We start from the raw sequence: 27963 nt of genomic DNA, 5'->3' as shown, positions 1-27963 counted from the left end.
GCATATTTGAAAGTTATGCAGTGGCCGGAGCCAGGCTCTATGGTGAGGGTTACACTTCGAGACCATCCATATCAATCTTTAGAAATAATCTACGTGCATATTCCAGATAAAGGTGTATTTCATATGAGAAATTATAATAACATTAGAAATGAGGGACAAAATGTTCACATTTAGTGTTTTTCCCTGACCCCTGCACACTTTATTTTACAGTGCTAGTGGTCAGTGCTCCGGTTGATGCCATTTCCCATGTGGTCTTAAATGTGTCTTGTATAAAATGATAGTAAGATGCTAATAATGCCATACAGAGATATTTGTGAACAGGAATTTCTCTCCTATCTCAAATGGAATCAAGTTCAGATAAGCATTTGCCTGTGCACTGTCCAGCTCAAAATCACTGGGTTACATTTTCACTGAGTACTGTTTCAAGTACCCAATAAGACCTGCAGGAGCCCAGTATCGACTGGCTAACCACACAGTTCATTTTCAGGTCAAGGTGAATTTGTGTGCGTGGGTGAGAGAGACACCTAGTTACACCCATAATTCTTTAGCTCCCCTGGGCTAAAGGGAGGTGCTGGGAGGGGGCACCCTGGTGCACGAACATACACATTCAGTCACCCTCCAGGTATCATCAAAACACACAAAGGACTATTACTGGGTGTGGAGCGATCCCATCCACACAGAGCCAACAAAAGACTGAGGGGAGACAGAAAGAATGAAAAATGAAAGTCGCCAAAATTGAGAAAAGAAAGAGGATGAAACAATAACACAGAGGTATGGACAGAGGAGAGGAAAACCGAGCAGCATCTTCAACTGACATTAAAATCTCTCTTTAGTTGTTCAAACTTCACACAAACATGACCAGCCTGTGATGTTTGGGGTTATTGCCTTTGTTTGAATACGTCTGTTAAAGTGGAGGAAAACTGTAAATGTTAAGACTCTTGAGCTGAGTTCAACCGGATGATGAAGAGTCAATTTCTTTTAATCAGAGGTTTTACCGTCTGGTTCCAAGCTGGATCAGGTAACAGATGCATAGACTTTAAATAAACTTTGCTAGCATGAATTTGCATGAGTTTTTCTGGACTGAAGTCCATTTGGATACCATTTCTCCAAGGGTCCATTCAGACCTGGGTTGAATTCAGGTGAGGGTTTTAGCAGGGAATAAAATAACCAGTCTTTGGTTGTTTTTACCGTTCTAATTTCCCACCCCTTTTAGTTTTTGCCTCCCACAACCAGTCAGAGAAGTTCATGAGAATTTCTGTTTGATGTGAATGTAGCTGGCAACAGATTTGTGATTTTGGCCATTAAAGTACAGTTCATTTCTGTATTTTCATATTCAGATTGCATGTCATTGTCACTATGCCCCCATTCACTTATAAACTGACTCTACCTTCTTGCAGTTTTCTTACTGTCTTGATGCACAAAAGTCGCTTTGAAGCCAGCAGCAAACCTTGACTGGTCGCAGACCTCATCCCTGTCTTTGAAGTGACTATTTCATAGGCAACAGCACGTACACTGATTTGCATGTCGTTGAGTAAAATAAGTATTTGATCCCCAAGCAAAACATGACGTAGTTGATGGAAGAAACCCTTGGTGGAAAACCTTTGTAAGACCTTTTTTATAGATGGTCACCAAGTTTGCACACGGGAGGTACTCTGCCCAAAATCCTCTTCACACAAACTCTGTAAATACATCTGATTTTCTTGGTTGCCGCTTGGCTTCAACTCCCTTCTCGTCTAAGATTTTACAGTACATGCATCTGTACATTGTGCGCTTGATTAGGTGTAGACTCCTCGTACATATAGCAGAAAAATAGCCCCAAAACATATGTTTTCAGCTTTATGTCTGATTGTGGGGTGGGTGATTTTTGGATCATGCTCAAGATTCTTCTTTCCCCAAACACAGTTGGTCCAATTGACACCAAAGAGCACAATTTTGGTTTTAGTTGACCAGAAAACTTTCTCCCAAGCTTTACTGAATCATGTAGGTGTTCACTAGCAAACGTATAACAGGCCTGGTCGTGTGCCTTATTGAGCTGGGGTCCTTGTGGGTTCTTCAAGATTTCAATCTGTTACAGCATGGTGTATCACCAATGTGACTGTGGTCCCAACTACCTGCTGGCCATTAACAAGCTCCCCCCATGTATTTTTGGGTTGATCCTCCACCTTTTTCATGATCATTCTCACCCCATGTGGCAAAATCTTGTATGGACCTCCAGACTGGATTGATGGTCATTTTATATTTCTTCTCTTTCTGAATAATCACATCAACAGTTTTCACCTTCTCACCAAGCTTGTTACTACAGTCTTGTCCTTTGCATCCTTTGACAGCTCTTTGGTCTTGTCCATGGTGGTGGACAGTCTAGAATAGTTGGGATCAAATACTTATTTGTCACGGCGAGGTGCGCCGGTGTGGTTTTTTTGGAAACAGGACCCAAAAGCAGATGTGGACGAGGAGTTGCAAGTTTAAACAGAAAGCGATCCGTTATTTGGATGATAGCAGGAGTTAAACATGGAACCCTAAGCAAACTAAAAAAACACTAAGAAACAAATACTATGACGTTCTATGACTATAACAATGACAATGACTAAGACAATGGTGGAGATAACAGACGACCTGACAACGACATTCAGAAAACAGAGGACTTAAATACACACATGAGGTGATCAGGGGAAGTGGAGACACATGAGAACACAGCTGACTAGAATGAAACATAATGACAATACAGGGGAGAGTAACACTAACTACAATGAACAAAGAACACCAGACTCCTACAAAATAAAACAGGAAACACAGAGACATAGACATGGAGATAAAACATGACATGAACTTAACATAACCACATAGACATGAAACATAGACGCAGGAACCAGGGAGACTGGGTACAAGGGGAGATGACAGAAATAACTAAGAAATAAGGTCTGAACAGCAACCTAGAAATTAACTAGATTGAAAATGAATACAAAAATACATAAAACTCAAACACTGGGTCACACGACCCAGTACCGTGACATCATTTCACTCAATGACGTGCAAATTAATTAAATGAAAAGATTTTATGTATTTATGTATTAGTCTTTACACACTGTTCAGTTCTTTGCAAATGAATAAACCTATATATTTAGCCAGTAAAAGCTCAGTTTAAAAAGAAGACAGTGTATCACAATCTACAAGAAGAGGACAGACTGATACATGGAGAGGCGAATATACAGTAGAGGAAATAGGCTAAAGTATAGAAGGCAATTTTGTTGAAGAGACAAAAATGCACACAAGCAAAAAGCCATGAGTGTGTGTTTCCCAGGGACATCAGGCTTTATACAGTCCATCATCACAGCAGGAGGAAAAGAAATCGCTCCTGCTAGAGGAAGTGCTAATGGCTCTGTGCTATGAGTGTGTCACTGTGTGTGCGTGTGTTTGCTGATTGATCGAACATGCCAAGTCCATCTCGGCACATCCTAATGGGAGCTAGAGTGTGAAATTGCCAAAACAGAAAGCAGCAAATAATCAGAACAGACACACGGATTGAAACAAACACACACTGTCTTTTACCATCTACTCGTCTTATACTTTCTCTTTATTCCTCCCTCTTACACACACACACACACACACACACGCACACACACACACACACACACACACATACTGTTTGTCTCCACTTTTTTCTGTAATTACTGGTATTTTTCATGGCTGCTACCCCCTTCAGTCAACTTCCTTCTTTACTCGGGGGAAAAGTAAATCTCTTTGTATCAGCACATTTTCTGTTAAGCACTAAATCACCGCACTCAAACATGCAGACACAGGTACCAAAGCACATCACTGTCACGAGCAGATCAATCATTAGGAAAAACTTAATTAGAGAGCTCTTATATTTGCTTTCTCTGCAGTAATGTTTGTGTATGTGTTTCCAGGCATCTCCAGGCAGTAGCAGATACCTTCCCCATCTCACACTACAACCACGCATTTATAACAAAAGCGTCTGAGGTGTGTGTGTGTGTGCATGTGTGTGAGAGAGAGTCACATTTATCCACACAGTAACCAACTGTGTCCAAGCTTTCAGTTATTAAAATAAGCTCTTTATGTGTGTGTTCAAATGTTGAATTAAAGCTAGACAGTTCCTACAGCTCCTGTGGGAGCCTGTAAGTTATTTGCAGTGCCTCTGCTGTCTAGAGGGAGGTTATTTGCAGTGTTTTCTGGGTGAGGAAAAATAGGTCAATTGTTTTTATCAGAAAAGTCAGTGACTAAACAGCTTGGAGTAGCAGACATTTTCAGTGTTAGACTATTGTAGTTGATCACTATAATCCAAAAATACACCCAGATTCAAGACATCTGTGTATTAGCTCAGCGGTCCCCAACCCCCGGGCCTCGGACCGGTACCGGTCCGTATATCGTTTGGTACCGGGCCGCGAGAGTTGAGGCTCAGGTGTGAAATGTATAGTTTTATCGGTTTTCAGCGTTATTTTGTTATCGTTTTTATTGTTTACTCGGTTTTCCTGGGTCTTTTCACGTGTGTTATGAATAAATTTTCTTTTTTTCGGTACCGGTACTAGTTTTATTTTGTTGTATTTATCCGCGACACCTTAAAGGCCGGTCCGTGAAAATATTGTCGGGCATAAACCGGTCCATGGTGCAAAAAAGGTTGGGGACCGCTGTATTGTACTAATGTACAGACAAATTTAAGACAACAGCTTGGAGGGACGAAGGCTGGATACATTCTTTTTAACTGGGTTGACGTAACAAGACCTGCAGACATAATCCATTATCCACAAATGAAGGGGAAACTATTTATTATTTTTAGCTCCAGATTTTTATTCTTGGATTACGATAGAGTAACTTTGCATGATTCACAGTTCATAATAATCTTATACTGATTCTTTTTACTGATGATGAGCTGATTTCACCCTCTCTCTGATTTAACTTGCCTCGCTTTAGGAAACCTTTTCCTCATTGATGGCTTCAATGCAAACAAAAGAACAGAAGAGAAGGTTTGTGGGGCTACAGAGATGACCTTTGATATCAAACAGAGCCAAGAATCAGTGGATTTATTGCAGTCTGAACCCTGACCTTTGATTCACATGTGCTGACCTCATTTTCTGAAATTTGGGCATCCATTACATAACAGTATATTTGTGAAAGAAAATATGGGAAATCACAACAGTTCCCTTTTAAACATACACTTGCTCAAATCCAATCATACATACACACATCACAAAAGCAACCAGGACCATCAAAGCAAAAGAAGAAGAATGAAAAATAAAATAATGAAAACAAACAAGCAGAGCGATTAGAGCTCAATGAACCACACTTTTAACAGATGCAAATTAAGTGTGTATCTGAAAGAAATCAGACTGTTTCAGCTTAATAGGTTCTGAATGCACATGATGGTGCGGAAAAATACCCCAATGACCACTTCTGCTTGTTTTAAAAATCCTAAAGACCTCCTTTAAGATAATCCTTTAAGACCTATTATGACCTTCCTTGTCGATAAGAAGAGCTGCCAGTTCAGGGAACTGCAATTTGTAATTGTCCGATATTCTCCAAGTAAGACCGACAGAACTACTTAGATGGATATAGACACTGGATGCTGCTGTAGGGTGGTAGACAAGTAGGAGCCAGTACTTATGGACCCTGTACATGTGTGGACATGGCGGACATACCTGATGGCCAAGATAAACACATTCTAATCAGTTGAATATGGGACTGTGCAAAAACCCCTAAAGTGCATTGTGTAGGACAGAGACATTGAGCTAAGTCCTGAGATTTCAAATAGAGGGTGCAGGGTATGGAGAGAAAATACGCAGAGCTCTGGAGTTTGTACTCACAGTCGAGACAGGGCTTCATTCTTCTGGAAGAGCAGCTCTGGAAGCTGGCTGAGACGGTTTTTGTTCAGGCGACTGTGTGGACAAAAAAAAGACAAAGAAAAAAAAGCTATCATTTCCTGTGAAAGAAAACAGTTGAATGAAAAATTAATTTGGTTTATATTTGTAAATGTCTTTGTAATGTGTTCTCACAGTCTTTCCAGCTCCTTCAGCTCATCAAACACTCCCTTCTCAATGTTACTGATCTGGTTTTCCATCAGATGACTGCAAGAAAACGCTCACATTAAGATTCACTGTTTAAGCACAAATCAAGAGATATTAAATAACACAGTCAGTTTTCTATTTGATAAATTGGTAACACGCTTTAATCCTTCCTTGTGAAACATGAGTCATGTTTGGTCGATCTCAGTCTGAGTATTGTGAAAATACAGTAGTTTTTCTACAAGGATGTGTTCTGCCTTTGTTTAACTTAATCTTTAATTATGAGTGTGTTGATGAATTTGGGTAAAAATATCATGTACATGAAAATTGAGTTTTATTTGTCAACAGCTGAATGTGTGGATGAGGCTTTGGTTTCAGACACTGGTTTTGAATCTGTATATTTGAGAAACATACTGCCATCTTCCACCTCATATACCACTGCTATATAGGGATGGGTACCGGTATCCGGTGCCATAATGGCACCGGTTCTGACATAAACGGTAGTGACCAGACCACATTTTGGTACTTTATTTTGGTGCTTTTTTTTTCCCTGAAATGTCATACACTTTGGATTCTAGCCAATCATTTTACCTTTGTAAGCGTAGTAGGCGGGCCCAGGTACGTACGTTCTTTTAGAGCAGAGCTACAGATTGAAAATGCCCGAGGCGAAGCGGTCAAAAGTCTGGCTGTACTTCACAGCAAAAGATGCAAACTCAGCAGCCTGCAACAAGTGCTTTAAGCTGATACTGTGATACTGTCAAAGGAGGTAACACCTCAAATCTGATGAAACACCTGGCGATGCATAGCGTTTTTTTTTTTAAAAAGCCGAGAAATGCGCCGTATTTGATAGCTTGCTGCGAGACCTCACACCGAGCACATCTACTGCAGGTGTGGTGCCTGTTATCGGACCTGGAGTTAGCAACATCCCCGAAGAACCCAAAGAGTAGAGTCCTGGCCCCTAGCCCTGCCAGTGTAGCAGAAATGATGACGGATGATGATGGCAGCAGCAGCCGTTCTTCTCTGCGTGAGTAGCTTAATGTTGTTCGTGTGTAAGCTAACACACAAAGAAACAGCTGAACATGAGAGGTTTTTGGACCAATTTTGTGTTCTCCATTCTTTAAGCACAGGTTCGAGCACCGTTTAAGCACCGGCACCGTTTCAAAAGTACCGGTTTGGTACTGGTATCAGATAAAACCTAAACGATACCCACCCCTACTGCTGTAACACTTTACCCTCCTGACAGCAGTACGCCCAGGGCTCCCAGTGGGCTGCTAATCTGTTCTGATCAGGTCTCCAGAGATATAATCAGTCCGGGACATGTCATCATGTCCATCACTGACACTCATTGCAGTTCTAGTCCTCAAGTTAACACAGGAAATTACTGCTCATGCAGTTTCTCCCCAAGGGCACAGTGCTTCCACGTCAAAAGGTCATAGATAAACCCTCCTTGTAGTAAAACTGACACCAGACAAGCACCTGTCAGCTTTACGTGGCACCACAGCTATGCTTCCCACATTCCTATCAGACCTCAAACAAGGACAGAAATGTGGGAAAGAATCTCGTAACAAATACAAGCTGTTGCCCTGTCAACAATGAGCCTGAAGGCAATGAAAGTAGAGAAGGAAATGGTGTGAAAGCCACTCTGGATGGGATGAGTGCTTTAATTTTAACCCATAAAATATATCCATAAGAGTAAAGGCAGATATAACTCACAGGACTCGGAGGTGTTTGAGACCCGAGAAGTCTGTCTTGGTGATGACTGTCAGGTTGTTTCCATTCAGGTCTCTGGAAAACAAAGAGAAGACAGCACATAAAGGAACTGCTGACATAAAGACGTCAAACCTTTAAAAACATCAAAGAACATCTTAGGAACAGTGTGTAACTTATCAATTTCATTAACAAACTAGTTATTTTGTTTGGAAGATCGATGCGTGCAACGATCCATTTTCTTCTGTTTAGCCAATTCACAGGGCCACGGGGGGCTGGAGGCTTCGGTTCCAGGCATCACAAATACGTATGAAACTGAAAAGGACATCTTGAGTGAAATATGTAAACAAGCTGGTTTGAAGGAATTTGAATTTGTTCCCCTGGCTGAAGTATGCAGACTCACAGAGGCAGGAACTAGAGGCGGGCTAAGGTCCAGTTATGTTCTTAAAACACTTCTTCTGTGTGACAAAGTGCCTGTTCCAGGAAGGCACAAATTAGTCACACAACTATCAAATCTGTTAAACACAACAATTCTGTGCTGTACGCATTTTTACACCCAGGTTTTCAGTCTTTCCAAGAAGCCTTTCACACACATCTACTCAGTTCTATTCATGACAAATGACAAGAAACTATTATATAGAAATTAAATATTATAGAAACGATTACTAAGTTCAGTCCAGTGGAGGTTGTAGATAACAAAGACAAATAAACAAACAAATAAATAAATAAATAACTAAATCAGAGTCTTTCACTGTGTCTCGCCTGCTTGTTATGAAGTTTATATCAAAATCAAATCACTTTTATTGTCACATCACATGTGCAGGTACACTGGTACAGTACATGTGAGTGAAATTCTTGTGTGTGAGCTTCACAAGCAACAGAGGTGTGCAAAGTACAATAACATAAGAACAAGCAATAATAAGAATGGCTAAATCTGAGAATTATATGAATAAATATAGGTACAATATAAGAGTGTATGCATATTACTGAATGTGTATACTAAATATGTATGTCTACATGTGTGTATATATATGTGTGTGTGTGTGTATACATATTTTACAAATTAAATAGAGTAAAAATAAAATAAATATATAAAATATACAGAGGTTCGTAGTTGGATATTGTGCAAAACAAGTGGTATTTATATACAGTATGGAGTGCATAATGTTGAATATGCCACTTCACTGAGCATTACAAGCTGTGTTATCTACATTCCAAAGAACACCTGCTGACGATGTGTAGGATTTGGCTGTTCAGCTGTCATAACTATTAGTTTGTTCTAGATAAATGTTCACACATGTACTGACTTTGACTAGAATATAAATAGTGATGCTATAGTTCTATATTGTGTTTGAGCCGCTTAACAGTTGGATCCGACAGGCAACCAGGCAGTAATTAAATTCAACTTTACTATAAGATATCGAGACTTTTCAGCCTTTTTTTTTGTTCTCTCGGTTGGTGATTATTTTGGCCAACTCAGTCTTACAAAATTCAGATGGAACTTGTTTCCTGTTCATATACTATTACTGTTATTTTTAACAAGTGTGGCTCTTGTCCAAGTCCAAAAAACTAGATCTTTCTTATTCACTCTATTAATATCCTAATACTGTGCAGCACTTCGTTGCTGCTCTTTGAAGTTATTTTCATTCACTTTCGTGTCAACAAAGTCTCCTCACTGGGAGTTCACTTTGAGGACAACCTTTTATTAAATTGTAAAAGGTTGTCCCTTGGAAGAAAATTACTTTCTTCCAGATATTTGTTCAAATGCAACAGCTACTGTTTGACAAGCGAGTCCTCAGCTCACACGAGCATAGCCTCGAGCTGCTTCGCTCTACTGTTGCATCTGTTCCAAGTCACCCAAGGAGGTTTAGGTATGAACTGTCGCTGCTGTGTGTTACCTGATACTGAACTCATTTCAGGCACTCGTTTCAACACACTTGTAGAGGCTCTCTTAAATGGGAGGGGTTTAACCCTGTGACCTCATTATCTACTTTGATTGACAGCTGTGAAGAAAGAAAGGGATGATGTCACTCTTCCCACGAGGCTTTGTGAAAGGACAAGTAAAATGAGCTGTGTGTGTGTACCTGTGTATGTGTGTGCGTGCGTGTAGAGTGTCATGTTCCTGTGCTACTGTAATGGGTGGAGCAGAGCCTGACCTTGTCCTGTGCCTTATAAAAGAGAAAGAAAAACCGAGAGACAGTGGATGCTGTGGTTTGGGTGTGTGAACTGGAGCTACAGGCCACTCACAGAACTAACAAAAAGACCTGATGGAGTAGCAACGACAAAACTGTCCAAATGTCCATTAGTCAACTGATGTTGGTCTCAGACTGAGCTTTAAATAGTTGTTTTTTAATCCTCACAGTGCATTTTCTTAGTTGAAGGTTCACATTAATGCAAATCTATACTGAAAAAATACTCAAAGTTTGCTTACTATCATAATTTCTTGTGTCCTTAATGACTATGAAAGGATCTGTGATGTGTTTACACATAAATCTGCTGTCTTCTTTCAGCAACCAAATAGTTGAAAACATGTAGCAGCATGCTGTAGCGGTCTAAATCAGTCTACTGGCAAGCAATGTAGCAAATGCTATGGCATTTTCCTGAGATTGACTAATTTCGTATTGAGGTGGCATAACACAAAAATGCCAATGTGGAAATCAAGCACTGAATTTTCCCCAGTAATTGTCCAGGTTAGGACAAGACCACATCACGTGACCCTCATTTGCTAGATTATGTCCACACCTGGGACAGGCAGGATCGGCTACTGGGAAAAGCCTCTCTCTTGTATAATGAAGACGATGAAGAATGTTAAACTGAGTTAAACCATGGCGAATGCAAAGGGACGAAGTATGTATACGATTCAAGCAAGATCTCCACTCATCATCAGATAAATCCACCCCAATGTCTGTTTCCCAATTATTTTTTCCCAAGTAATAGGCCTTAAGCTCTGTATCAGTTTGTATATGACGGAGATTCGCCTTTTGCCAAAAGGATCTATTTCCAAAATATTATCCACTTGATTTTTAGGAAGTAGGTAGGGGAATGAAGGAAACAATGCTTTTGCAAAACTTCGTATTTGCAGGTATCTAAACATATGTGAGGTTGGTATGTTGTAATCTCTCATCAGAGCGTCAAAGGTGTTAAAAGTTTCTCCTGAAAATAAATTGTAAAAAAAACTTCAAACCATTATTATTATGAAATGCTTTATCTAAAATGGATGGCAAAAAAGGGTTAAAAGCAACAGCCAAAAAATTACTAACCTGTTGCAAACAGAAGTGCCTTCTGAATTGAAGCCATATTCGAATAGATGTTCTTACAACTGGATTTGTTATTTTCTGTTTTTGATTTGAGGGGAAGTGGATTAGACATCAGTTTGATTTTTACCCAAGCCTCACCCTCGCTATTCTCATAAACATATTTCCAGTGCAATAATTTGGTGATATTAGCCGCCCAGTGTTAAAAGATACAATTTGGCAACCCTAGCCCACCGGCCTCTTTTGGTACTTCCAAATATGTTTTTTCCATTCTGGGATTTTAATTTTTCCAAATAAATGTTGCTATTAATCTGTCTAAATCTGTCTTAATCATTTGGAAAACACAGAGAAATTTTGGTAAGACTGCCATTTTAACTATATTTATTCTGCCTGCTAATGAGATTGGAAGTGTTGTCCATTTTTTAAAATCTTGTGATGTTTGTTCTAACAACGTGTCAAAATTATGAATCCGCAACTCCATCATTGTGCGGGTTACATTTATTCCCAAATATTTAAACGTTTCTTTTTCTAAAGAAACTTCATTTTTAAAATGAAATGTTGAACATAATCTACTCTTGAGTTATGTGTTTATCATAAATTACCATGAATTTAGCCGAGTAAAAAGACAGACACAGAAAACCCAGAAGGCCATTTATGTTGTTTTTAAAGTACACCTCACTGAAGGGTCTCTCTGTTAGAATTAAACTGTGGTAGAGCCGCATGGATGATATTTTTAATTAATAGTCATTTTCTAAATAATTTCGTACTTAACTGATTAGTTTGTCAATAAATAAACAAATTTGGAATAATTCCCCTTTAAATATTCACACACTTTACTGTAACCTCCAGTGTAATGCTTCACTGATGTAAGCAAATGTTTTCAAAGACTGGTCCACTTGAACATTGTTTAAACCAAGCCAAACACCGTCTATGGTAACAGCGCATCCTTCAGCACAAACAAACATCATAGGGCCCACCCTGCAACTCAAAACACAACAGGGCACCTAAATAGTTCCCATACCAGTGACAGTTTGGAGTTGCCTTGGTACCAATAGGAAAACCTAAACCATATTAGTTCTGGGTAGTCAACTTACTGGTGAATCTCAAAAGAATTGCCATAAAACTGGGCGCTGGTTTAGCTCAGTGCGTTGAGCAACCACATGCCATACGACTGAGAAGGGCCAGTTCGAGTGCGTCCCGCAGCAACTTGCTGCATGTCTTCCCCCTTCTCTCTCTGCCCCTACTTTCCCATCCTTTCTTCACTGAGTCTATCAAATAAAGCTGAAAAAATTGTCATAAAATTCTGTTTTCTCGTAATTTCATTCAAAAAGGTAAACTTTAACATATTTTCTATTCATTGCATGCAAAGTGAAATATTTCAAGCCTTTTTGTTTTAATATGGCTAATTATGGCTTATAGTTACATACGGTATCATTAAATACAACATCTCAAGTATTAGAATAGATGATTTCAGCTCCTCAAAAAATATATTCATTCATACTCTCAATGCTTGGTTTGGATTTTTTTTTACCCCCAATAAAAAACACCTTCATTTAGTGCATAGGTGACAAACTCTGGCCCGTGGGCCAAATTTGGCCGGCAGCCTAATTACATTTGGCCCGCGAAGCCATACCAAATTACTATTAGAGCTGGCCTACTGGTATTATACAGCTAATATATATATTGTTTAGTATTAAGCTTTGCTTGTTCCATATTTAGTTTTTCAGCAAAACTTGTTTGAGTCCATAAGAAAAGATTCATTCTTATATCTGGAGGAAGATTTTTTTTTCCAATAAATATTAATGTTAGCCCGCGACTTTGTTCCAGTTTTGAATTTTGGCCCACTGTGTATTTGAGTTTGACACCCCTGATTTAGTAAATACATTTTGTGTTTACTTGTGTTATCTATGTATATATATATATATATATATATATATATATATATATATATATATATATATATATATATATATATATATATATATATATATATATATATATATATATAAGGAGCATAGCCTTATGAAGGAGTTATGAAGAAGGTCATTTGAACAGAAAGAGAGGGAAGCAAAAGCAGGGGATTGGCTATAAGAGAGGGAGGGAGGGGTGGATGGCAACAGGTCGAGGCAGGGGGTCCAGAATAATTCCCTGGATGTGTGTGAAATTACACTGACAGTTAAACGGCACAGACGAACCAAGCATCAGGAAGCAGAGTGGCATATACAGTACAATGGTGATGATGATACCATTTTCACATGTATGGATGCTCAGAAAAACACCAAGGTAGAAATGATAAGGTGCTAAATGTGAAAATGCTCATAATTAGTTTTTGTCTTTTTGTATAAGAAGAAGGAAAGGGACACGAGGGGAGAGACGAGCACAAACACAGCCTCAGTGATGCGTGGTTAATTGAGTTTTGTGCAGCATGTCGGGGTCAGGGGTCAGTTAAGCGACAGACTCCACTCGAGTGGCGACTCTGCCAAACAATATCTCATTAAAGCAGAACGCGTCTTACACACACACACACCATCACCGCCCTAGTGGGCAATGAGGCAGTTGATCCGCTCAGCTCTGCTTTCCACTGTTACATCTGACATGGTAGGAGAGCAGTAATTGGGGCGACTTAATAAGACAATGAGATGGGGTATGTTTGGTGGATGGCGCGAACAACGTAAAGATATAAGATATAGTACAGTTCACTTTATGTTGTTGAATAGAAAGACTGGCAAACTGTAAGAATGCCAGGAGTCAAAAAGAAACAACTTAAGATTTATTTGAGCACACATCAGCTACTATAATACTCTTCACATTCTGGCGCTCTACTTGAGTTTTTACAGAGATTTCCTACTTTAAAAAAGTAACGTCTCCAACTACTAAAAAGTGGCTAAAAACTAAAAATTAATTTAAAGAGAAAGAAATATGACAAATAAGTAAATAAGAAGAATGGCAATACATACCAGTAAGCTTTGGTATAAAGCAGAATACAATTAAAGAAATACACACACACACAAACACCGTTAGATACATCTGAGCAGGCACTCGGCCAGTCGATGCAAATGGGTCATTTTAATCTGCTAGTCAACTGAGCATCCGTACAAGACGGAGGGGCCGGTGAAGTATCAAGCTGCACACACCGAGCACAAACACAATCTTCCTCCTCACAAAATCACACACAGTCATTAGAGAGAGACAGAGAGAGCAACAGCATACAGTCTTAACAGACTGGAATAAACAACAAGGAAATCTAAGACGTTTTCTGCTCCATCACCTGTTTACTAAACAACACTGCAATGCAGTCCCATCCTAAACCTCCATCTCATCGGGTTTCTTTGTTTGGAACTGTGGTGCAAAACTGTATTTAACTGAAACTGCATTTGTTTTGTTGACATCCACCAAGCCACGTCTCAGCCAGGAACCGACTTGTTTAATGGACGGAGTCCAGAAACGGAAAACAAATCAATCTCAAGTCAAGTTTCACCCCAAATAATGGATTTGTCTAAATCTCTAAAGACTGCAGTATACATTAAGTTTGTTTTGTTATTTCTGGTAAGTTTAAAACCACTGTCAACAAAGTGTCGGCATCAATCTCCGTTTACCATGACACACAGCAAAAGCAAGTTAACAGCTCCTAAATGTTGCATGTATTTTAACGAATGATTGATGGGGGGCGTCGAGAGGGTGTGGGTGTCATTTTAGTTTGAAAAATCCTGAAAACCTCAAATTTATGAAACTGTGTTTATTTGAAATAAAGAAAGAAAGGAAGGAAGGAAGGAAGGAAGGAAGGAAGGAAGGAAGGAAGGAAGGAAGGAAGGAAGGAAGAAAGAAAGAAAGAAAGAAAGGAAAAGAAGTTGCAAACCAGTATGAAAACAGAAACTCTGTGCTTGTGTTTCTGTTATTTCTGCATCTTCATAAAAGTGTTGGTACAGGATCACAATTGCAAGTGACTCCTAAAAGGTTGACTCTGTTCATCTGGACGTAGCATTTTCAGTGGGAGAAACGTTTCGTCACTATTCCAAGTGACATCTTCAGTCTCAGCTGACTGCAGATTTCCCCAATCTTATAAACAGTACATTTGCACAATGACTGAAACCAGCACCACCGGCCTGGGAGGTCAGTTCCTTGATCATTAATATGCAAATTATCATAACCACTGATCAATGACCATTGGTCAATGGCCATGAGTGCCATTCACAGAGAGTTGGGGATGGCTGCAATCACAACATTGTAAGATGGTGACAGATGTACCCTTAGGCTCCCTCCTTGATTCAAACATGGTATTTCCCTTTTCACGTATATGGCCTCCTTGACTCCGCGCTCCTTCCTGTCCAGGTTGTGTACCTCCTCATCATTGAAATAGTGTCCACTGGCCTGTAGGTGTAAATAGACTGCGGTTGGGGAAACCTGCAGTCAGCTGAGACTGAAGAAGTCATGTGGATCAGCGATGAAATGTTTCTCCCACTGAAAACGCTACGTCCAGATGAACTGAATCAGCCTTTTGGACTTGACTTACCTGGATGATTGAGCATGCATCAAGATATTGCAACTGATTAGTCATGTCTGAGCATTCAGTTAGCATTAGCCAATAAAGTCAGCAAATGGTATTATAAACTATCGTTAGCAAACCAATATGAGTAACCTGAATTTGGCTAACAGGAAATCTGATAATATATTTATTATATTATATATAAAATAATAAAGAAAACATTAGGAATACCAACCATTTGTTCTAGAAGAGAGTTGTCGTGTGGCAAAGGCTTTCTCTCCCCTCCAACTTCCAAAGCTATGACATGGTCAGATGCAATGTTGATCCTCTAACATTATTTTAATGACACAGGAACAACACTAACAGCAGGATATCAGATACACCATGAAAACAGCACTGAAATAAAACAATGCAAAAGCCTGTAACCAAATAACTGCTGCACCTAGAAATGCACTTAAGTTATTTAAATGCAGCTATGAATTGTTTTGCCTACCTTGACTAGGTAACAGGCATATATTAGCTAAAAAGTCAAATATGTTTTTGTTGCTTTGTCTTTTTAAATGTAAAATAAAAATCTCAGGACTAGCAAGCCTCCATTTTTGTAGTCCACTAACAGAAACTGTGTTTCCAGGTTGATGGAGCATGATAGCTAATAGCCCTTTTCCACTAGTACCTACTTGGCTCGATGTGACTCGACTCGACTCGACTTGGTTTCGATCGTTTTGCGTTACAATTATAGCAACACGGCCAAAAGTCCTGTAATGTTGTCGAGTTTAAAAAATATCGGGTTTCGTGAAGGAGATGCTCTCGTGACTCATCGAGTGACCCCACTTACTAGCAATCGGTGGCATCTAGTCTATTGACATCACATTTTCTGATTGCTTGGAACCCTAGCCACCCAACAGAAAAGCCTGTCGAGCCGATCTGAGTAGGTACTGGTGGAAAAGGCAAATTTAGGGCCAATGACGCTTAATTTTGAAGACGCCATCCAAGAAGTATTCTCTTATTTTTCGGTAGTTGAATTTCATTTTTATTTTATTTTTTAAAATACGTGAGCACTAATTTACTAGAATTTGTGCCTTTGCAGTGCATTTAAGGGGGCACCGTGTTAATTTACCCAGCAGAAACTAATGGTCCACTGGAGGATTTTCAGTGGTACAAGCCTTACATTATGCTGTTAGACTGTTATTGTCTTTGAACCCAAGAAAACTTGGCCACTAAATTCATCTTTTCAGTGCAGCTGTTATGAGTTGGAATTCAGAACCCAACACATGGGGTTGCTTCTGTGTACTGCCAGGTAACCCCCCTTTCAGACTTGATCATAAATGTTGTCGACACAGACGCGGACAGCTGGAGACACATCAGCCCACTGACCAATCCTGTTATACATCTTTGAAGTCCGGCGCCTTCAATGCGTGGATGGTGGACTGTAATGTAAATCTTCATGGACAAGCCCATGCAGTCAGAAAAAAAAGAGGTGTACCGGCATCTGCACAGACCCTCAAGTCCAGTGTCTCATTATGACATTTATATCACTCTGACACAAAAAGACTTGTGGCTGCAGATTTATAGTTTTACTTTTTATTAATATACTGCTGCTTTGCTGTCCTCAGTTATTGCTCTTGTACATTTTGGTCCTGGTTTAAACACGTCTGTTGATTTTGTTTTAGGTTAGCTGTGATTGAATTCCAGACCTTATTAGAGATAAACATCACATTAAAGGAGCTAATTAAGCCAGGTGCGTTTCCAAGGATGTTGTGTCATCTCAATCATAAAAAGTCTAAAAGATAAATGTAGTTCTCGTGGTGTATGAAGTCCCATTCTGAACCTCTGAAATAATTGTTTTCCTTAATGCCAAAACACGTTTTTTCAAATGGATGTGATAAAGAAGAGTGGGGCTGACTGTGAAAATGCTTGCAAATAACGTATCAATCAGAAGTTGTTAGCCAATGAGCATACCACAGATGATCCTTTTAAAGCATCATATGAGCAGAATTTACAAAAGAGATGAATGAAGGACTTAAACCCAGTCGGAAAGTGTTTACAGGGGTCAATCGATCAGAGGTCAGGCGAATCATTTCACTACTTACATCAAACACCCAAGGTTAAGTCATACACCTCACACATCATTTGTAGTATATATCTTGGTTAGGATTAAACATAGACATAAGCAACAACTTGGGTAAAAATACAACTGCTATTATGTCTTTTAAAGCTTTGATTTCTTGGTTGCTGATAAGGCCACCTGGTTTCTCTGGACAAAATGTGTGCGTCTGACGTGAAGTACAGATCCGTAACTTTGGGATAAGGATTGACTCTAAGGCAGGGGTAGGGAACTTCAGGCCTCGAGAGCCGGTGTCCTGCAGGTTTTAGATCTCACCCTGGGTCAACACACCTGACTCAAATGATTAGCTCATTACCAGGCCTCTGGAGAACTTGAAAACATGTTGAGGAGGTCATTTATCCATTTAAATCAGCTGTGTTGGATCAAGGACACATCTAAAACCTGCAGGACACCGGCCCTGGAGGCCTGGAGTTCCCCACTCCTGCTCTAAGGCCTGGGTCGGTCAGGCTGGGGTGCCAAGTGGGGCTCACTGAAACAATTACTTATAAATTTGTGAACACTAGGCTATAAAATGTGATTGCTCTGTACATGAATGCAGAAAAACTTATTGCTTTTTCATGACTGTTTCATGTTTTGTTGTGAGACTAGGCTGGTGCCAATGGTGTGTTACAGACCAGGATCATATTCAGCTGGCCACAGTTACAAACCACAGTTCTGATAGAAATGGAGAGATCCATCATGCTAAGTTTGAATTGTCAGGATCTTGATGTTGCTAAGTCTAAACACACATCAAACTGGCTTAATTGTCATCAAGAGAAGCTGAAGAAAATCTGAGGTAGAAGCAGAAAATCAACTGAAACTCCAAGCATGTCCCCTCCTGCCTCTCTCACTGCAACCCAGGGTGGGCTCTTTCTTTTGTTGGTGAAATGAAAACAGAACAATCTGTACAAGATGCTACGGAGCAGGAGGTTTCACGGGTTGTTTCCAGCCAGCCCTCAAGGGCTTCATTTGGCCCCAGATCTCACCATGACCAATATTCCACCCAGAGACTCACGGATACATGAAATAAACAGTGGCAGCAAAAAGTTCTGCTGTTCGGAACAAAGTCATTTCCTGACATGAAAAGAAAACCAGGCAGCTTTTATTGATAAATTACAATCTGTCTAAAACCAACTTTGTGAAAGATTACCGAGTCAACACTAAACTGTACTGCAGATGTGAAAGGCAATTTCAGTTTTCTCTCCTCCCTCTTCTATTATCACTCTTATGCCTTTCATCATCTCCCATCCTCGCCACTTCTTCTCCTTCACATTTTCTCTTCTTTTCCTGCCAACTTTAAAAGAAAACTCTTTCTTTCTCGTCCTGCTTTCCTTCTCACTTCTTTTGCTTCTTTCTCCTGTTAACTCTCTTTCTCCCCAGTCACACCAAGGTGAATGAGACTAATATTAAGAGTCAAGCAAACATGCACAGGTCTAATGGCACTTCATTAGGGGCGCCTTTTCCACTGAGGGGCCGCAGGAAGAATGGTTAGATGAGAGATGTGGAGAGAGAAAGAGGGGCAGTGGGAAAAGCTGAGGTGGCCGTCAGTGTAAATGAAAAAGAAAGGACCGGAAAATATGAAATTGACAGTAAAACAGAACAAATACTGAAGGGGAAAATATTCCACCTGTAAGTAGTTTTATTATTAGAGTCACAATTAAGCTCTTCACCTCTTTGTAACTAAAGTAAGTAGCTATCCAGGTTAGGTTAGCTAAATCTGTATCTCTATCTGGATTTATGGTGAGAGGTAAATCTTCATTGAATTAGTGTTAGAGTCCCTCATTAGTGGCAAAACCAGCTGCCACACGTGTGTGTGAGTGTGTGTGTGCGCGCGCATGCACGAAACATCTCGGTTTCCTGCTCTTTGTTCACTGCGTCGGCGCTAACAGTAATCCTGCGCACACTCAATTAGCAGTCTTGCTGGCAGCTACCCGTAATGACACACACATACTTATGAAAGCAGACATTCTGATTAACATTTCCATCAGTGATTTATGCCCAATTTATATAATGATGCCATCCAGGAAAAGAAATAAACAGAGCAGGAGTGTGCTTTTTAAATCTGCAGTGCATGACTGGCTACCGTGCGTGGCAGGAGACTGGCTCGTTCAGTTGTTTACGTTTGACTTGTGAGCGCGCGCGCACACACACGCGCGCACATTTATTTTTCTCTCTCCTTTAGACACAAAGACCATCAACTTGAGATTCTGACACAGACTTTAACCTGCACTTTCTCACACTCTCTCCCACGTACAAGCACGCAGAGTTTAGGTTTGTTCTAAGATTTCGTGTTTCTAATTGTGTTTTGGATTCATTCGCAGTGACACAAGGAGACACTTTAAAGAGTGTAGACCATTTTTGTTTGGCTGATTAAAACAGCAGAAATGTGCATTATCTCTAATTAAGAAATGCCAGTCCTGGAACAAACGCTTTTCAGTGTTACAGACACACAAACTCAGTGAGGTCGCACCTTGATGTTGCCAAAGAATGTGTTTAATATTACGATACATTTTCTGTCATGACTCGTGAAAATAGTAAGTTCAGTCACACGAACATCAGTTTCACACCAACAACTAAAAGGTGGAGTGATGTCCACACTGTAAATATCCACAAGGAACATAACGAGAAATACTCAAGGTATCTGGTGTGGTGGCTTATTAGATTACTGGACCGTTGATTTTCCTAAACTCACCTCATTCTGTCCAGTCAAACAAGTTAGCCGTCCTTTAAATTTAGTGTTTGTTTACTGATCATTTGATCGACACATTATTTAATATTGCATCATGTATTAAGATATAAGGGGACATTTTAAGTGCATTAATTGCTACATTTAAGTTAATTTCCTAATAGAGAGCGACAGTTTTGACTTTTCTGTGCCACGAAGTATTTAATGGACCATCCTGACCTTTATAAGTAATCGATGCTGTTTCTGAATTTCTTTTTACAGTGAAATTAGTAAAGAAAGAATTTTTAGACACCTTTAAAAATGAACAGCAATACAAATAAATTATCTTCTTAGTGAGATTTGTTAATTAGAGTTCAATTCAATTCAATGTTATTTATATAGCGTCAAATTACTTAGAAAGTAACCTGTTTTAAAATTGTATCTTTAGACACTTTGTTACTAAAGTGTAAATTGATGGATTTATTTATAGGGCTTTTCAATTCAATTCAATGTTATTTATATAGCGCCAAATCACAACAAAAGTCGCCTCAAGGCGCTTCATAGATACAGAGAAAAACCCAACAATCATATGACCCCCTATGAGCAGCACTTTGGCGACAGTGGGAAGGAAAAACTCCCTTTTAACAGGAAGAAACCTCCGGCAGAACCAGGCTCAGGGAGGGGCGGGGCCATCTGCTGCGACCGGTTGGGGTGAGAGAAGGATTAATTAGAGTTGAACTCAAGCACAACAGACATTTTTTCATATCAGAAGAAACAGGAAAACACATATGTTTTAACTCGTGTGGTAGCTTATTGGCTTTAATGTACATGCACCGATTCTGCTTATATGTAGCCCCCTGAGCCAGGAATCACGCTGACTAACTGTACCTAACTCACTGTTTATTTATTTTTGTCAGACAGTTAGGTTATTTTTATCATGCTGCCCTTCTTATAGGTTGATCCACTTGACTCTAAGCCCTGGTTATGAAAGCAAGAGCAGGAAAAACACAAGTTTTTTATGATTTATGACGATAATTTAATCTGGATTAAACACAAACTAAATGGATCAGCACCAGAAAACTCCAAAAACAACCTGTAAGTGTTCAGTAAAGTCCTTCACAAACACCTCATAAGTGCAGTGTTTTGTCCAGTACCAGCACACACGTTCCTGTACTCATCGGCATTTCTTCACACATTTTCCTCTCTATGGCTTTCACACACACTTTCCTCTTCTCAAATAACCATGCTCATCAGGGCCCAAAGGGGCATCCATTTTTCAGTGTTGCCATGACAATCCCAGCGAGGAGGGGTGTTTAGTTTGACTGGTGCAGTCACGTTGATAAATGACCCTCTTATTGCTGGCTGTCGCCCAGGGATTACTGTATACACTCTCTCTCCCTCGTTTGCTCCCTCACACACACACAATCACGCCGACTCTCTTTCCCCCAGTGGCTAGCTGTCCAGCTGATACACACACTCAGATCACTTTACATGCTAATTGGCCGACAAGACCTTTAACAAATAGCTGTCTAATGAGTCGTTCCTCTCCACTGCAGGGCAGGGTCTTCCTGAGTCTACATAACCACGTGATGGGAAGAATGCGGAATCAAGACGCAACTCAGGGGTCAAAAGGTCACATTGGCTATGTATAGAAAGCCCGATTGATTGAAATAAGAGCATGATACCCATTTCAGACAGCGGCACAGGTTAAACCAACATCCATATTGATCAGATTGCATTATTGAAGCTGAGTCAGAAGCTGTCCAGGTTATCCCACCTCCAGTAGGAGAGAAAACAATTGGGGGCCTTTGTCTGGAAGTCAAAGACTGAAAAACTAAACATCAAAGTCTTTGTTTTACTCTGGTTATAGATGCCACCATGAGTATCTATCAGTTTCTGTCCAACACATAATCTCCATGGAAAGTAAAAAACAGTGTGTTCCATATATTATCCAGAGCACCATTTACACATTTATGCACATTTATACACATTTATGCATATAAATCACAACAACAGTTGCCTCAACATGCTTTACATTTGAAGATAAAAACTCTACAGCTGCATTCATTTCCACATTACCAAGCTGGAGGCAGAATTTATATTATTACCCATTTCTGCTCATCTAAATGAACCTGTGCCGGCATTCATGGCAATAAAATTAGGTGAAATCAGTTACTCTCACCCTGCAGAGCACCATCTAATATCTCACCATCTCACATAAATAGAAAAATGGGCAAGTGTGTCTACAGGCTCACAGTTTTTTCCAGGCCATTTCTCTTTGACCGAGAGCCCAAGCCCCCATTCCCGATCATAAAGCTATTAGGCTTAGAGGGGAAAACATCCTCCACGCTACAGTAAACCAGAGAGGACCAAGGATAATGTATCTCTCTGCTGGCACCCCTGAAAGTCATCAATTATTCATACACGGGCACTCAACAACCTGAAATAAACACATACACTCACCATATACAAACACATACATGTTCACCAGGCACTGAGACAACCAGTCAATTCATACCTTCAGAGGCGGAGAGAAACAGATTAAGTACCTCCTAATTTATTTGTCCTCACTGCGGCGGAGTTTGCGTTTGCTGATACTGGAGCATTGCTTTGCATCCATGGGTCCGCTGTTGAGGTGCATTGTGCTTATTTGCACGAATAATTGCCAAAAAAGGGCAGACCACACACCTGATGTCAGAAATTAATATTTGACTGTACCATAGAGTCATAGCAGAGGCAGTCCATCAAAGTCAAAAACAGAGGGCACATTGGTAAAGGTGATAATTTGCGCCAACATGTAGCATTCGCACACCGAGACACCGAGCACAAGACGGCATTAGCAAAGATATGCAGCAAGATTTTACCAGCAGTCATCATCTACTGCATTAGAAGATAAACCCTACCATGGTGTTTCACAGGCTGTTGTAAAACTAGACATTTTTATAAACCTAAGAAACCAACAACTAAACCACAATCACTCGAGGAAGGTTTGTACAGCATGTAAGTATGTAAGGGTCGTTATAATTTGGTTTCATCAAAATCAGATCAGTAGGTCAGCCCTGACACTCTATTAAAGCTAAAAATACATACTTTTAATTACAGAGGCCTAAACAATAGATTTGGTCTGAAAATACTGTGCAGATTATGACCTGCAAGCGAGGAACATAGATTCAGATTTATCAAATTTCTTCCTGTGCTTATTTTTCAGGTGCCTCGATATTGAGCGAATCTGTAAATGTTAATGTGATGTGGGCCAGCACATCATTACCACTGCCTACCATTTGTGCACTGACTGCGTTAGACTGAGGTATGTGTGCAGCGCTCGGGAGAACTCTTTATCACTGCTTTCTTTCCACGGTGCATTTGCCCTACTGAAAGGAAACCCACTAAAAAATTAAGACGTGATTTTATAGTAAATAAAAAGAGAAACAGAAGAAAATGGATTAAAAAAAAGAGAAGAAGTTTTTTGAAGTTTTACGATACATCCTTTTTGAAAAGATGCAGATTTTTAAAAAAAAAGAAAGTTAAACATATAACTGGAAAAACGAGATGTGGAGAAATGATGCTGCTGAGCAGCAACTGAATCCTGAAACTCAAGTGGATCAATCATGTGTGCATGTTCTCTGAGGTTAAACAGGCAACAGATGAAGAGAGAAACCACAACAGAATATACACTGACACAAACAAGGAATAATATGCAACGCGTACTGTGAAATGCCTCAAATCATCCACTGTAGACCCTGTTCACTCTGATACTCCATCCTTGTTTTCTCATTTTTGCCCTTTAACAATTACACACGTGAGATTATATTCCTGCAGATACTGATATGTTGACCTATAAAGCAAACCTTTACTCAAACTCATAATTAACATAGATTTAAATAGCTCCTTGTTTATTTAAATGAAGAGCAGCTATATGCCGTCACTTTGAAGGATTCCCCTCATCCTACCGTGTGTCTATACACATTTGGTCCTCGGAGGTGCAGTAGAATATAAATGCACATGTACTCACAGCCTCTCAGTGCCCCTGGGGATGTTTTTGGGCACAGTGTGGATCCCCAGGCCATGGCAGTCCACCGTGTTGCTCAGGCAGCTGCAGGGAGTGGGGCACGCCTCTGCACCTCCGTGACCTGCCAACAGCACCGTAACACTCCACGCCAACACCACCTGCATCCAAGATTGAGGAGCCCGGCCTGTGTCCACTGCGATCGTCCCGCAGCCTCCTGACCCAGCTCCATCCCCTCTTTTTCCAGCAGGCATTCTGCTCTCCTGCGGAGCTCCCCAACACTGCAGAAACCAGCCAACAGATCCTACCCTCTTCCTTCTGCCCGGGATGACTGACCAGTACTACCTCTTCACAGAAGTGAGAACCAGCAGGAGAGTGTTTAAAGGGGCTGAGACAGCAGCATAGCCAAGAGAAGTTCAGCTCAAACTGAACGACTGCCACTTGATCCTGGAGTGGCCTTTCAGGGAAATAAAGGAGGAGGGAAAAAATACGAGTATGTCCTCTTCTTCTACTTGTCACCAGCTTTAGAGCTCCCTCCAATTGGCTTCTCTTCTTCTACTCTCTCTCTCTCTCTCTCTCATGCAGCTGTACAGTGTGCTCGCCTCTCCCCTCTACTTTTCATTGAGTCATTGTGCACTGAACAGTGAGCCACTAGGAAAAAAAAGAAAAAGAAAGGGGGTGTGGAGGGGGGGGGGACTCCCTCACTCCCTCTATCTCACACACACAGAGTAATCATCCATCAAAAGCTTTTACAAATAACAGCAGCAAGACTCCTCCTATGCCCCCCCCCATCCAAACTCCACACATACACGCACACACCAGTACCCAGAGTGAACTCACATCTATTCAGTGGCAGCAGTAGCGGGAGCCGCCACCATCACTGAAGGTGACAGCAGCCTTTCTCTCTCTCTTGCCCTCTCCTTCTTTTTGTCTATCTCGCTCGCCCACATGCGGTCTCCTCCCTTGGGGAAAAAAAAGAGCCCGAGGCTGCACGAACATGATGAGAAAGGAGAGAGGAAGAGAGGGAAGAGTAAATTGTGATCACCACGAAGCACGAGAAAATACAACCGAAAAGGAGAAACAATAGATGTGACATAAAAGGAGAGGTTGGAAGTTGTACTGCGGATTAATTGGGATTTTTTATTTTATTTATTTTGGCCACGGCTCAGTGCCAAGACTGCACACTGAGCTGCAGGAACTTGGGTTGGTTGGGGAAAGTGGGGGGGGGGGCTGAGACTGGCATAACTGGAATGCCATAAGCTGCCAGAGCTTACTCAGAAGTCTATTATGAATTCACTGGCAAGGCTTTGAAATTCAAATGGAGCCTGGCAGAGTTTTTTCCCCCAGTCTCCACAGAAACCCTGGCTTCGGCTTTTTGTGATCACCATACTACCAAGGAAAAAAGGAGCGGGGAAAAAACACTATCAGGGATACCGTGAAGAAAAGCCACTTACAGCTGCAAATCTACAGTACAACCAGTGACAAGGTGTTAAATCCACAAGGAAACAGTGTTTGCTCATTTATTGATTTGTTCTTCTAAGTTGTGAATTATTTAGGTCTTCAGTTTAACATTAAAATAAACCCCAGATTTCTACAGAAAAAAATAAATAAAAAATGTTAAAAAGAAGAAGAAGAAGTTGTTGTTAAATGTAATGTTCTGCCAATCAGCTGTATTATAAGTTAGTCTTAAATGGTTTTCAGGTACAGCATTATTGGTGCATCATAAGAAGAAAAAATCAGTTCTTTGGCTTGTATCCCTTCTTAAATGTATTCCTGATTCACAGTTTTATACAACGGTTTTGTGGAGTGTAGTCAGAGCTTCTCTCAGAGATAGATCTGGTTTGTTATTACCTTCCAGTGTGACTGCTAACACCCGGAGGGCACAGTTTACCCAGCTTTTTATTTACCACTATACATGAGTGATTATTGCTCGTGGCCTCACTTTGTCTTCTCCCGGCAGACTCAGAGTGACGGGTTAATTTAACCCGCCGCACTTCAGAAGTGATGGAAAACAAATTGGCCACAGGCAGAGCCCGGCTGCTTCCTTTGTGCAACTGAATTGAATGACTCATTTGGCCATATTCGGTAACAAAGAGAGGGAGACAAGATGTTGACATCTCCAGGGGGTGGTCCCCCTTATTTCTAGGGTCATAATAGCTGTCTGAGGCAGGGGTGGGTGTCGAGGCAGGGAGGGAGCTTTTACTGCAGACGCGTCTGAATTGATTTCTGGAAGTAAAGAGCAGATGCTTTGGTCTCAAAGGCATCAATTCCCAAGAGCTCTAGTGTTTTTCCCTACATGTAATGCAATTTGTCAATAAAAGTTTTAATCCTGAAAACAAGGGAAGACTTAAATGTTGATGAAATTAGTTTGTCCATTAAATTATTTGGTAAATCTGATAAATTAGAGAACACAAACTGCACAAACATTGGAAATCTAAATCAACGTATGAATATGTGGTGGGATAAACGGTGCAGTCCCCAAAACATTCACATAAAACTCACACAGGTGAAGCCACATCAGTTATTTCATTACAACGTGATGTTCAGGTGGGTCAACAAAACTGCTCAGAAATGACAGAACAAAGGCAAATTTTCCCGAATCTATGTCTTGATGCATGCTCAGTCATCCAGCCAAGTAAATCCCAAAAGGTTGATTCTGCTCATCTGGATGTAGCGTTTTCAGTGGGAGAAACATTTCATCACTCATCCAAGTGACTTCTTCAGTCTCACGTAAATGGTTGGGAAAACCATCTACGAAAAGGGAAAGACCATCTCTGAAGCGAGGAAGTGGCCTAAGGGTTCATCTTTCACCATCTTACAATGCTGTGATTGCAGCCATTCCCCAACTCTCTGTGAATGGTACTCATGGCCATTGATCAGTGGTTGTTGATCAATGGTCATGACAATTTGCATATTAATGATCAAGGAACTGACCTCACAGCCCTTTGTTCATTTAGTGGTCTAGCTTCAGTCATTTTGCAAATGTACTGTTTATAAGGTTGGGGAAACCTGCAGTCAGCTGAGACTGAAGAAGTCACTTGGATGAGCGACGAAACGTTTCTCCCACTGAAATTGTCCAGATGAGCAGAATCTAGTTCGACTCACCCAAAAGATACACGGCCAAAGTCCTGGTGTCAGGAAACAGGACAGGACCCCCAGCAGTCCCGTATCCAAACTGTTTGGACTGCACATCAGGCACATGAACAACAGGCAGGCGGTCGTAATATTCTGACTCATCTGTGTGCAGGACTAAAGGAGCACACTGCGCAGTTAACGAAATATATGCAAACAGGAAATCCTTCTACTATAAAACTGCATTAAAACAACATCTTTTGAAAATGGCACTGAGAATTTTGTATCGTCATCTTCAATCACAGATCTGCATGTGTAATTAATAGAAGAATTACTGCAGGGATAAGCTCGGTTAGTTTTCCATACTAAAATTTTGTTTAGTTCATCTTATGTTAAAGGGCAATTTCATGGGAAATATGGGCTTACGTTTACTTATTGATAACAACAACTGATCACCGAGTATGCTGAGGGCGGGAAGTGAAATATACTAGGTGATACTGCCATGAAAAAGCTTCATGGCAACAGTGAACAATATGTAACAAGCTAAAGTGTATTTGTATGTAGAAAAAACCTTAACTGGCTCATGAGTGCTTCCAAGACACAAGAAGCTATTATAACGTCATTAATCTGAAAACACAATTGGAGACAGACATCTGCA

At 40.5% G+C, this 27963-nt stretch overlaps 1 protein-coding gene across 1 annotated transcript in view; it reads right to left on the bottom strand.

Moving 5' to 3' along the window:
• The window catches only part of slit1b (slit homolog 1b (Drosophila)), a 79452-nt gene extending 54614 nt beyond the window's left edge, over window positions 1-24838 (bottom strand). The window contains exons 1-4 of the mRNA XM_087841475.1: window positions 24240-24838; window positions 7728-7799; window positions 6006-6077; window positions 5817-5888 (exon numbers count right to left, since the gene is read on the bottom strand). Of these exons, the coding sequence (XP_087697601.1) occupies window positions 5817-5888; window positions 6006-6077; window positions 7728-7799; window positions 24240-24487 (464 nt within the window). The 5' untranslated portion in view covers window positions 24488-24838. The remainder of the gene's footprint in view (window positions 1-5816; window positions 5889-6005; window positions 6078-7727; window positions 7800-24239) is intronic.
• Window positions 24839-27963: the final 3125 nt, after the last annotated feature.

The sequence above is a fragment of the Neolamprologus brichardi genome, chromosome 6 (assembly GCF_056152115.1).
Source record: "Neolamprologus brichardi isolate AB-2024 chromosome 6, ASM5615211v1, whole genome shotgun sequence".
Classification (NCBI taxonomy): Eukaryota; Metazoa; Chordata; class Actinopteri; order Cichliformes; family Cichlidae; genus Neolamprologus; species Neolamprologus brichardi.
Note: the sequence above shows the minus strand (reverse complement) of the source record. Positions and strands in the feature narration are given on the sequence as shown.